At 42.4% G+C, this 11,359-nt stretch overlaps 1 protein-coding gene across 1 annotated transcript; it reads right to left on the reverse strand.

Moving 5' to 3' along the window:
• Positions 1-919: 919 nt before the first annotated feature.
• Positions 920-11,312, reverse strand: TMEM41A (transmembrane protein 41A). Its single transcript, XM_079976953.1, has 5 exons — positions 11,183-11,312; positions 7,859-8,012; positions 5,398-5,559; positions 4,328-4,466; positions 920-3,045 (listed from the first exon to the last, which is right to left on the reverse strand). Exons 1-5 carry the CDS (start codon positions 11,281-11,283, stop codon positions 2,822-2,824), a joined length of 780 nt encoding a protein of 259 aa, XP_079833079.1. The 5' UTR covers positions 11,284-11,312; the 3' UTR covers positions 920-2,821.
• Positions 11,313-11,359: the final 47 nt, after the last annotated feature.

An 11,359-nucleotide genomic window follows, 5' to 3' on the forward strand; every position in this document is an offset into this window, starting at 1 on the left:
ACCTTGTGGAAAATAGGAACATAGGAAGCTGCCTTATACTGAGTGAGACAATTGGTCTATTTAGTGCACCTGAGACCTTTTGGCATCCAAAGCAGATGGTCTACCACTGAGCTACAGCTCTTTCCACAATATAACTTGTATGATTGCTAATTATATACTGAAAGGTATATGTCAAGAGTGCCAGCAGAATAATGAAAGTGACTTCATAGAGCATCCATAGTGAAAGTCCACATTATCCTCCTACATTAAAAGCTAGGGAGGAGTTTAATGAATGAAGTGTATTCTCTTGTATTATTTTCTGATTGGTGACACTTTAGTTTTTTCCTGAAATACAATCATTTGGGAGTATGCTGTCACTTGCCCCTTCAGCTACCTGCTTTTTTTCCTTTAGCAACAGATGAGTGTGTTTCCGTGGCAAACAACATGATCTTACAAGTCAACACTTTCAGCACAATTCTGTTGATTTCAGCAGGTTGTAGTCCTAAGTATGCACAGGATTGCGGTCTTAGTTTCTCAATACCTGCTGTGTTTCCCAGATAATCAGATTAGCGCACAATGGGAGCTGTGCCATGTTCTATGTGAAGGGAACCTTTCCTTAGCACACAGAAATGGTGGAAAATCTCGGCAAGATTAGGATATAACTTCAAATTGCTTTTGTGGAGGCCAAGTACAAAGTATTCTGGAATCTAGGACTGCTGGAGAACATAGGCTAGGTGCAAATGAGTTAAAACAGCTACCTTGTGGCTTCTTGCTGAAATGGGAAGCTAAGCTACTGAGTGGAAGCAGAACTTTCCCCCCCGTTTGTTTGTCTGTAAATTGGAAAGGAGGAGCTCTTAAATGCACAGTGCTTAGATGTCACTCTTGGAAAGTAGCTAAACATAAACCGTGTTCCTTTTATACAAACAACACCTTACACCACTGTTTTCACCAACATTTATCTGATAATACAGTTTCCATGTAAACACACACACAGGAGGTAAGGCACTTGATTAAGACATAATTTTTCACAGACTGATTGAAGTCAGACATTTTTCTTTTGCCCTTGTCTCAGTTTCAAATTGCTACAATTGTTACATCAGTGTTTGTTACGATCTCTCTAGCATATAGCACATATACAGAGTCTGCTAATACCATCCTGAGAAGCTTGTCATTAATGTTGACAAGTTTAGCATAATACCGTTACTTTAGTGGAGGATAGCAAAGTGTTTAACAAAGCCACCTCTTCCAGCACAGACATGGTAGACTAATAATTTTCACAAGAAACCCAACGATCCATGCAGGAGTTCCTGAAACATTAGCCCAGTACTTACACTTGAGGTGGTCAGATTGTCACATCAAACAGCAAAAAAGGGTTCTAGGTTAGCTGCCTTACCAACACCTAGTGTTCTATATGAAGGGATTTTATTTGTTTTTGTATAGAACATAAAAGCACGCATCTTCACCTGCATTCTGAAGTACCGTAGTGGTTTTGCCCAGTTAAAACTTCACACCTGACCCTCAGGGTCCCTTCCAATTCTAAAACTTCAGTGAGAATTAGACCCTTGTCAAAAAGATATCTTGATGAAAGATTTTTGTAATAGTGGCTGTTGACCACTACTAAATACTTTCTAAGGGGGTGGGGTGCAGAATACTGAGATGAAGTGATAGGGCTTCATCTCTGGGATGATTGTATACTCTTAAGAAGCAAAGGAAAAAGGATGACCTCACTCATAAATAAGTTTTCTCACCCCTTAAGCAGTGGATTATCTAATGGACTAGCGACACAACCATGTCCATTATTCAATGAAGACAAAATACAGCATAAGCAGAGAATGCGGTTTTCCAGGAGGCACAGAAAAAAGTAATAGGGAGGTTAAAATAGACACAAAACCTGAACAAAGAGATATCCTGGAGCCATTTTACATAGTACACTCTCCTGGGGAATTGCAACAAAGTGGAAGATACTCCATTTCATCAGCAGTCTGTACATGATTGTAGGAGTACTTTACACCTCGGTAGCTCCCCACAATGGCAGATGTAGAAGTGGCATCTCTCATCTCCCTACCTATCCTTAACTAGATCTCTTAGATTTGCAAAAGCAACAGCACTGACGTAATTCTGCTAAACCCGTTCTACCTTTACAGTAAGTACAGTTGCTGCTGCCAGAGTAACCGAGGTACTGAGGCTTTGAGAACAAAGCCAGTATGTGGATTTCATTACCACCACTTCTCCAGCCTACAAGGGAAGGAAACCAATAAATCAGTCCTTCAAGACTCAATAGTTCCCATAGCCTACATTAACCTAGTTTTCTTCTTTGGGATTTCCAAGCAGGCAGAGGGAGGAAAAATCACTCAAGATGGGTTCCCTCAATAGAGAAGATAATAGGATTCAATTGTTGGTGCTGGTATGGTGTGTCCCATAGAATGCACTGCGATTGCCAATGGTAAGGGGTGCTTTGTATGTGATCTTTTCCTGAATTTGCTGTCATGTAGGAAGCAACCTCAAATTTCTAGGCAGGTATTATCATTTATAACCTCTAAGTCAGTGGTAGCAAAACCACATGACATAAAACTGTTCCAGTGACAGTATTCTTGTAACAGAACACATTGGAACAGTTGCGAGCACCTTTTAAAAATGAGTTTTGCAAGTCTAATTATTTTTAAAAACACACACACTAAGAGCAGAAATTGTTTTCTGTCTATGTGTTACTGAAAGGAGATGCCCAAGCCTGTACCAGGGATTTTAAAGTTCAGTAAAAACAAAATGGGCTGGTGGGGGGGGGAGGGAATTGCACCTTTCCCATAAATAGACTTCTATAATATCTGGTCCTAACCCAGCCCATTCAGCTACTCTTTCTCCCATTGAGGAAATGGGCACTCCGGTTATTTTTGTCCAAGTTGAGATGCTTCTGACTGAATTTCTTAATGAAGGTCCCAGGAATTAATGCCACCATGGCTATAGCCAACATCCTGAACAGAGTACTCCAGGAGAAAATAGCATCAAGCGAGGTGATCTGTGAAAGGATTGAACCAGTCTGGACGCAGATGAAGTTATACGGGATGAGGCCTGCAGAAGTAAGAGAATACTCATATAAGCAAAACTTTCACATTTTTCAGACTTGCCTTGGACCTGTGAATAAGGTAAGAGCTTGAATGTGCAAATGCTAAGGAGAACACATTTGGGAATGTATAAGGAAAAAATACGTACACAAAACTAAGAAAGGTCAGCAGAGAGAAAGTACCGTATTTTTCGCCCCATAGGACGCACCTAATTTTTTGGGGGGGAAATAAAGGGAAAAAAAAATATTTCCCCCCCAGGTGCAGGGCTGGGGCGGGGGAAGCCTGAGCTTCCCCCGACCCCAGCCCCCAAAACAGGCTGCTATCCGCAAGCCGTGGGAGAGCTGCACGAAGTCGCGCAGCTCTCCCACAGCTAGCGTAGAGCTGCGCAAAGCCCGAAGCTTGGGGCGTGCTGAGCTCAGCGCACCCCAGGCTTCTGGGTGCAGGCAAGCTCTCCACTAGCTGTGGGAGAGCTGCGTCTCCCACGGCTAGCGGAGAGCTTCCTGAAGCCTGGAGAGCGAGAGGGGCCGGTGCGCACTGACCCCCCTCGCTCTCCAGGCTTCAGCGAAAGCCTGCATTCGCCCCATAGGGCGCACACACATTTCCCCTTCATTTTTGGAGGGGGGAAATTGCGTCCTATAGGGCGAAAAATACGGTACTTGGGATTTGGACTAAGCATCTTGAAGAATATTCTCCACTGCTCAAGAAGAATGGGAAATGTTTCTTGCTTACACAATTAAAGGGTATTTGTCATCTCCTGCAACAAGAGCCTGCACTACACAAAATATTGTCTTAAGCTACTCTATGAGAAGCACATTTTTCAGTATGTACCTTACAGTGAACTGGTGTACTTTAATGTTACCTTAGGGACATCATCAATTTTCACATTAAGGGAGCGTGTGTTTAAGGAGGATAATAAACTCTTACCAGTTTTTCCTAGTGCCCCCTGAGACAAGAAATATAGAAAAGCCCATAAAAATAGTATTTTTTTCTCTCGACAAATCAAAATCAAATAACTTTTTTTTTTTTTGCACTATGGTTTGTAATGCCCAACAGACATTAGTTAAAATGCCATTCAAGGGGCTCCCAGACAAATGGGCATACCTCCAATTATATTCACATTGCAATTTCCACTATTGCCAGAAAATAGTCCATCAAATTGGAACACCCACACAATAAAGGTAAGCTGGAAGTGGTAGGGAATGAGCAAGCACTGCCATTTAAAATGGAAAAAAGGGAGGAGAAGAGTATATTAGGTAGTACTAAGAAAAATTGAGTGCTTTTAATCTTACCTATGAATACAGAGAAGAAGAACTGAGTAACAGGGATGTTCAGGATTGGAGATGTGAGATTCAGAAACCAGTTTGGAGTCATGGGAAACAGCCTCAGAAACAACAAGAAAAAAAATAAGGAATTTCTGTTCTCTTCCACCTGCCATAGAAAAAAAAGAAACAAGATCTGGTCAAACTGTGTGTGTGTGTGTGTGTGTGTGTGTGTGTACAAATTTTGTAATACAAATATTAGCTTGTATTCAAGGCACTCAAGGAGCTGATATTACCACCAATAAACCTGGTTTGATGAATAAATTATATAACCATTCTATACTGGCATAATAAAAAGGGTAGAGAATAAGTAGGGGTTGTCAACCTGGTCCCTAACGCCTGCTAGTGGGGGTTTCAGGATTCTAGGTGGGTGGTAGGGGGTTCTATGGCACAAGCTGAATCCTCCTTCCATCGAGCACTGGTGGGCGGTAAGGAAATTTTACCATCAAGAAAGATGCATTAGTGGGCGGTAGGTAAAAAAAGGTTGACTACCCCTGGTCTAGACTAGAGGGTTGCTGCAAACCCCTTTTTGTTTCAGTAGTTAGGCCTACATAGGTAGCATGAATGTAGCCTTGGAATTCCCTTCTATATTTGTTGCTGTTTAGTCGTTTAGTCGTGTCCAGCTCTTTGTGACCCCATGGACCAGAGCACGCCAGGCACTCCTGTCTTCCACTGCCTCCTGCAGTTTGGTCAGACTCATGATTGTAGCTTCGAGAACCCTTCTATATGCAATTATGATATTGCAAGAGCTATAAATTATACATTTCACTAGAAGAGTTTTCTGTTAATTCCAGCCATTGTATTGTAACATACTGGCTGCAAATTCTTGACAGCTAGACTTGATAACGAATAGCTCAGTTGGTTAGAGCATGCTGCTGATAAAGTCAAGGTTGTAGGTTCAATCCCCATATGGGACAGCTGCCTATTCCTGCATTGCAGGGGTTGGACTAGATGATCCTCAGGGTCCCTTCCAACTCTATGATAATGCACTACCCAGTCACAAAGCACTGACTAAAATATTATAGGTGATTGGGACTTACCTTCCTTTGAAGCATGGCCACCTTATCAGGAAAATAGTAGGTGACAAATTTTTTTCCAAACACATTGGACAGCCCATAGCAGCAAGTGGCACCCACAGAAGTCAAGGCAGAACACAACAGGAGTCCCATCCATGGTCCAAAGAGAGCCCCAGCAAGGATGTTCTGTTAGAGCAAAACTAGACAGTGATCCAGTCCATAATAAACTGTGGGGAAAGCATGAAGGACTCTATGAACCATAGAAACAAGAGCAGCTCTGTTAGATCAGACCAATGGTCTGTGTAGTCCGGCACTGTGTTTCTAGCCAGGAAGTCCACAGAGCAGAAAGGCAAAATATTTGTGCTACCTCCCTGGCAACTGGAAGCTAGATATACAGTAGGTGGAGGTGCTACTTAGCTTTCTTAACTAAAACCCATTTGTAGACCTGCCCATCATAAACTTTCAATTAGACTATTGCAATGCAATACATGTGGGGTGACCAGACAGCTGCTGATTTGCTCAGTGGAAAATCCACTTTTACACATAACATTTAATGTGGACATTTTAAACTCTTAACAACTTGGGATCAGGATACCTAGTAGATTGCCTTTGGCAGTACAGGCCTAGCCAATCTTTCACGAAGACCCTGCTGGCTGATCAACAGGTTGTTACATGGTGACAATGCAGCACACATACTCTGGAATGCCTTCCCTGATTCATGAGGTGGAGACAATAATACACCTCTTAAAAACTTAGGTTTACACCTAAGAAGAAGAAGAAGAGTTTGGATTTGATATCCCGCTTTATCACTACCCGAAGGAGTCTCAAAGCGGCTAACATTCTCCTTTCCCTTCCTCCCCCACAACAAACACTCTGAGAGGTGAGTGGGGCTGAGAGACTTCAGAGAAGTGTGACTAGCCCAAGGTCACCCAGCAGCTGCATGTGGAGGAGCGGAGACGCGAACCCGGTTCACCAGATTAGGAGTCTGCAGCTCTTAACCACTACACCACACTGGCTCTCGGACTCTCTTAATTTTTTTAGTCTGTAATATATTTGTATTCTCATTTTTATCTAGTTTTTAGAAAATTTTACTGATTGCTATTCTTGTATTTTTACTGTTTTTCTGCAAGCCTTTCATTAGAGATTTTTATTATATCAAACTATATATTTTAAAATAAATAACAGATACATGTCTATCCCTTTAAAAACCACCTAAGTTTCTGGCCATCAACTCATGTTGCAGAGGACTCCATAAAATAATCATATACTGAAAAAATGATTTTCCTTAGTCATCAGCTGATTCAGAATTCTAGCATTTATGTATTTATGTATTTTATTGACTTGCAGATAAAATTTTAAAATACAATTAAAAGTGCACAATCATAAAATAGGTTAGCAACATAAAAAATCTGGTGGGGATAAAGCTATGACCATCAATAGATAACTTTGTAAACACATGGTGCACAATTATTGGATTCTTGAAGTCAAAATATCAGAATTAAGGAAATTGACATCCTATGATTAATTTTTTGTTTTGTTTTCTGCCTCCTCTTGCTAACTAATCCTTTTTTCACTGAAGTTGGTATTTGAGCAATAAGCCAGAGAATGGTGGGACATTCATGGATGGTTACTGAGCTTAGTTTTAAAATCAGTTATTCATGAGGACAATCTCAGTTGTTGGAAAGTTTAGGCATTAATAATGCATGTTCAACTCTGACAATTTCTTCTGAAGAGCGTAGTAACACTCTCAGTCAGGTTTCCTCAAACTCGGCCCTCCAGATGTTTTTGGCCTACAACTCCCATGATCCCTAGCTAGCAGGACCAGTGGTCAGGGGTGATGGGAAGTGTAGTCTCAAAAAACATCTGGAGGGCCGAGTTTGAGGAAGCCTGCTCTCAGTGGATTCTGCTGTGGGTGGTCTAAGGGAATTTCCACAAATATAGAATTCAACATGATTTGTATGTGAATGGAGTAGCCCAGGCCCTAGGAAGAGTGTAATCTAGCCTCTAGTTGACGGGTGGCGCTGTGGGTTAAACCACAGAGCTTAGAACTTGCTGATCAGAAGGTTGGTGGTTCGAATCCCACAATGGGGTGAGCTCCCGTTGCTCGGTCCCTGCTCTTGCCAACCTAGCAGTTCGAAAGCAGATCAACGTGCAAGTAGATAAATAGGTACCGCTCCGGAAGGAAGGTAAACAGCGTTTCTGTGCACTGCTCTGGTTCGCCAAAAGCGGCTTAGTCATGCTGGCCACATGACCCGGAAGCTGTACGCTGGGCTCCCTTGGCCAATAAAGCGAGATGAGTGCCGCAACCCCAGAGCTGGCCATGACTGGACCTAATGTTCAGGGGTCCCTTTAGCTTTTAAGTGGCATTCCAGGAGTTATTAGGCAAGTCTTCCAAAGGCACTGAAAGTGGGGGAAAGGACCAGATGGGTTTTCAGCAGCATGCTGCAAAGCCAAAATCTTGGAGCTTTGCAGGTATTATACATACCAGAAAACTGGAGCCAGGTATGGCGAAGCACTGTTTGTATAGGTAGGCACTGCAGAACAGTAGCAGCACATAAGTATGGTGTTCTCTATTGTAGTACCGTAGAAACTCTGCAAGCTTTTGCAGTTCCTCTAGGTCTGAAGGAAACTTTAGTGACCTGATAAACAAAGAGGATAATCAGTTCAGTTGTGAACATACGCTGCCAATGAAGGTGTTTTCATTCTATGGACAAACACATGGAAAATTATGAAATAAGGGGAATGAAGCAAGAAGTACCATGTCATCTTAAATATTAACATATTTATTGCAACATGTGCTTTTGTAAGACAATTAAAAAAGTTAAGTATCCAAGTTGCAACAGCACTATGCTTTCTTGCAACATGTGCCTGATCATCTGGAATGTGGTGAGGGAACTGCCACGTCAGGTCTCAGGTTGCCCAATTTCTTTTGGAAACTACAAATTCTATTTCTGTACCACTTAAATCTACATAAGACTGTGAATATTATAAAATACCATAAGCCCCAATAGGATGGGAGGAGAGGGAGGAATTGGTCAGTAGGCAGTTACAGAATACTGTAACCTACAGTACAGTGTTATGCCAACCAGGCAAGAACAACAAACCTATAGCTGGATATACCTGAGATAGTCAGCAAGAATAATAGCATAAATCAGCACTCATCAGAACACATGCACACTATGAATGCAGTAAAATAACAATTCAACCACACAACTGTGTAGGCACAGGTGTGTGTGTATTTACAGGAAGAGGGAACTAAGAATCAGGAAGCATCAGGAAACTGTGGGTTCAATTTGTAAGGAAATGTACAAAGGAATACCTTCCCCAAGAGAGGACAGGATACTAGGCAGAAACAGAGGCCCATTGTTTCCATCACTCAAAAAGAGTCATTTGTGCCAGTTTAAAACTCCACAAAGGACACTGGTCAGTGGGGTCATTTCCTGTTGGCTTCTAGGTAAGCCTCTATACTACTGAAGGGATAGAGAATCAGATACATCCAGTCATCCATCCTCAGTCTTTCAGAGATAGGACAATGGAGTGCGTGTTGGAAACAAGCAGCGATAAACATATTGAAAGTATACTGTCATTTAGTGTGCATGCTCATGCTGGTGGAAAATAAGGAGAGAGATAAGAAATTATAAAACTTAATAAATGTTGAGCTTTTTATCTGTATTTTAACTGAAGTCTGTCTATGTGCATGCTTCTAACATGAATACTAACGTATGGTTCCGCTTTGATAGTAATCACCTTGCTCTTTTTCTTCTTCCTTTGTTCTAAGAACTAAATCCTTGTCAGCCTAATAAACTTCTCTACCTCACAACTTTACTGCAATTCAAGAATCTAGTAGGCTGTAAACATACTTCAGGTCCATGCAATCAGCCATAGCTCTGGCATTAACAGTATGCCCTTCTCTTAAACTGTGACCACACAGTTATTCATGCCATTCGTTCATTCTTTGCTTGGTTTCAACAAGAACTCAGCAATTAACTTTTCAAGCAGAAACAAGTGTAGTATCTTTACCTTGTGGCCTAATGCTAACACAGAACATAAAGGTGCAACATTTCAGCAGAGCAAGGAAGGTGCTAGTTACTAAAACTTTGGACAATTAAGAAAGCAAGCCACGTATTAAATTGTTAGTACAGTATACATTGGTGAGATTCATCAGAGGCAGCAATTCAAAGTTAGAATCCTTCTTAAATGAAATCTAACACAGAAGGAGAGTTATAATTTAGGCTGTATTTTTTCCACAGTGCTCAGGATTTGTCAGTCTGTGAAATGCATCAGTTCTGCATATTGCTAGTTGCTCATGAAAATTCAAATTGGAAAACAATCATGTTCAGATTTCAACATATTTTGCTGAAGCAAACAGTTGATTACATTTTTAAAAATACAGCCTTAATTACTACAAGATACTTGCTGAGTTAGGAATTGCAGAAAAGAATTGCAGTGAATTCTGGTACCTGTGGGTTATGGTGGGCTACTGCTTAGCTTTGATTTTGTGGCAAAGACAGGCCGCTGGTTTTACAACTGTTTAAAACTTAACAGCTATTCAAATTCCTGATATGTGTATAACCTAAAGTAAAAAGGAAATGAGGGAAAAATCAGTGATATTCTCTACAATGAGAAGCTGATCCCCTAAAAACTACTGACAGAGGTCAGTCATAAGGATCATTCAATTCTCACTAAGCTATATTCATTGTTCTGGAAAGACCCAAGCCTTTCTGCTTTAAGACCTCTACAACTCCTACTTTTAGATAGCAAGATGTTGCCTGAAGCAAGGCATCTGAAGTGTGGAGTGCTCTTTATTAAATGCTATTCTGTGGCTGAGCTTGCCACTGCAAGTTCACGGATGGATGAACAAGCAGCAAGAAGTCATTTGAAATATGCACCAAGGCATGTATGATTGAAGAGTAGTACTGTATGTTACTGAATAAATTCTAACATGCTGTGATACCTTAGAGACTAACAGATTTATTGTGGGACAAGCATTCTTGAAACAGCATCAAAAACAAAACCGAAACACAGCTTATGCTCAGTGGTGCTAGATTCTGAAGGATGTGTCACAACACACACTACCATCTGAAGAGCCTCCAGTTACAACTATTAAGTCTAGAGTCCAAATGACCTTACGCCTGCACCACTGCTTTTGTTACAATCATTCAATCTGTCAGCAATTTTGGAATAAGAGGATAGTGCCTTCCAAAGTCAACAAGTCATTACTTACAGCTGTGTACACATACCATACATTTAAAGCACATCCCTCTTTCCCTGCCCCCCGCCCCACATTCGAAAAAACAATAATCCTGGGAGCTGCAGTTTGGTAAGGGTGCTGGGATTTGCACTACCATGAGGAGCAAACTACATTTTCCAGGATTATTAGTGTGTACGTGCTTTAAATGTATGGTGAAAGGGGGCACCAACTCCCTTCAGCTCAGCGGGTTCCCGAGACCACTTGAACACCTCGAGGCTGTTTCATAACAACTTCCTACACACCTAAACTTAGTTCAGAGCATGCAGCAGCACATTTCCGAGCACCGCACACGCGAAGGGTAGCATCGGATTTCGGCGGCGATGTATTTTTAGGCTCGCTGTCAATCACAGTCGCAGGCGCCCTCAGCAAAAACCCAGGACCTTCTGCTCTCGGGGCAAGTGAGTGCAAGTCAACAATCCCCAACAGAGAAGAAGTCGCTGAGGCATTAATGAAGCCGAGGCTCGCTTCTTCTCCTCCTCCTCCTCCCTGGGAAGAGCGCAGCATCCCAGCTCCACGAGCGGGGCCCCCGCCAAGCCCCCGAGGAAGAGTCCCACTCACCCGCTCCCCGCGCGCGGCTCTCCGGGCAGCCGCACCGACAGCAAGTAAAGCGCCGCCGTGGCCGCCCCCAGGACCAGCAAGAACCCTCCGAGGGAGCGCATAGCGGAGCATTCACAACGGCCGCCGGGAGGAACGGAAAGCGCCGCGCGGGGAACTCCGGGACCTGCCCCCGCGTGA

The sequence above is a fragment of the Podarcis cretensis genome (assembly GCF_951804945.1).
Source record: "Podarcis cretensis genome assembly, chromosome: 5".
Taxonomy (NCBI): domain Eukaryota; kingdom Metazoa; phylum Chordata; class Lepidosauria; order Squamata; family Lacertidae; genus Podarcis; species Podarcis cretensis.

Bases quoted from the DNA above. Each gene is read 5' to 3' on its own strand.
- TMEM41A (XM_079976953.1), bottom strand. From the start codon at position 11,283: ATGCGCTCCCTCGGAGGGTTCTTGCTGGTCCTGGGGGCGGCCACGGCG. The intron at 5,560-7,858 runs GTATGTATAATA...TTGCTCTAACAG, and splicing joins TACCTGGCTCCAGTTTTCTG to AACATCCTTGCTGGGGCTCT. The intron at 4,467-5,397 runs GTAAGTCCCAAT...TTTCTATGGCAG, and splicing joins TGGCCATGCTTCAAAGGAAG to GTGGAAGAGAACAGAAATTC.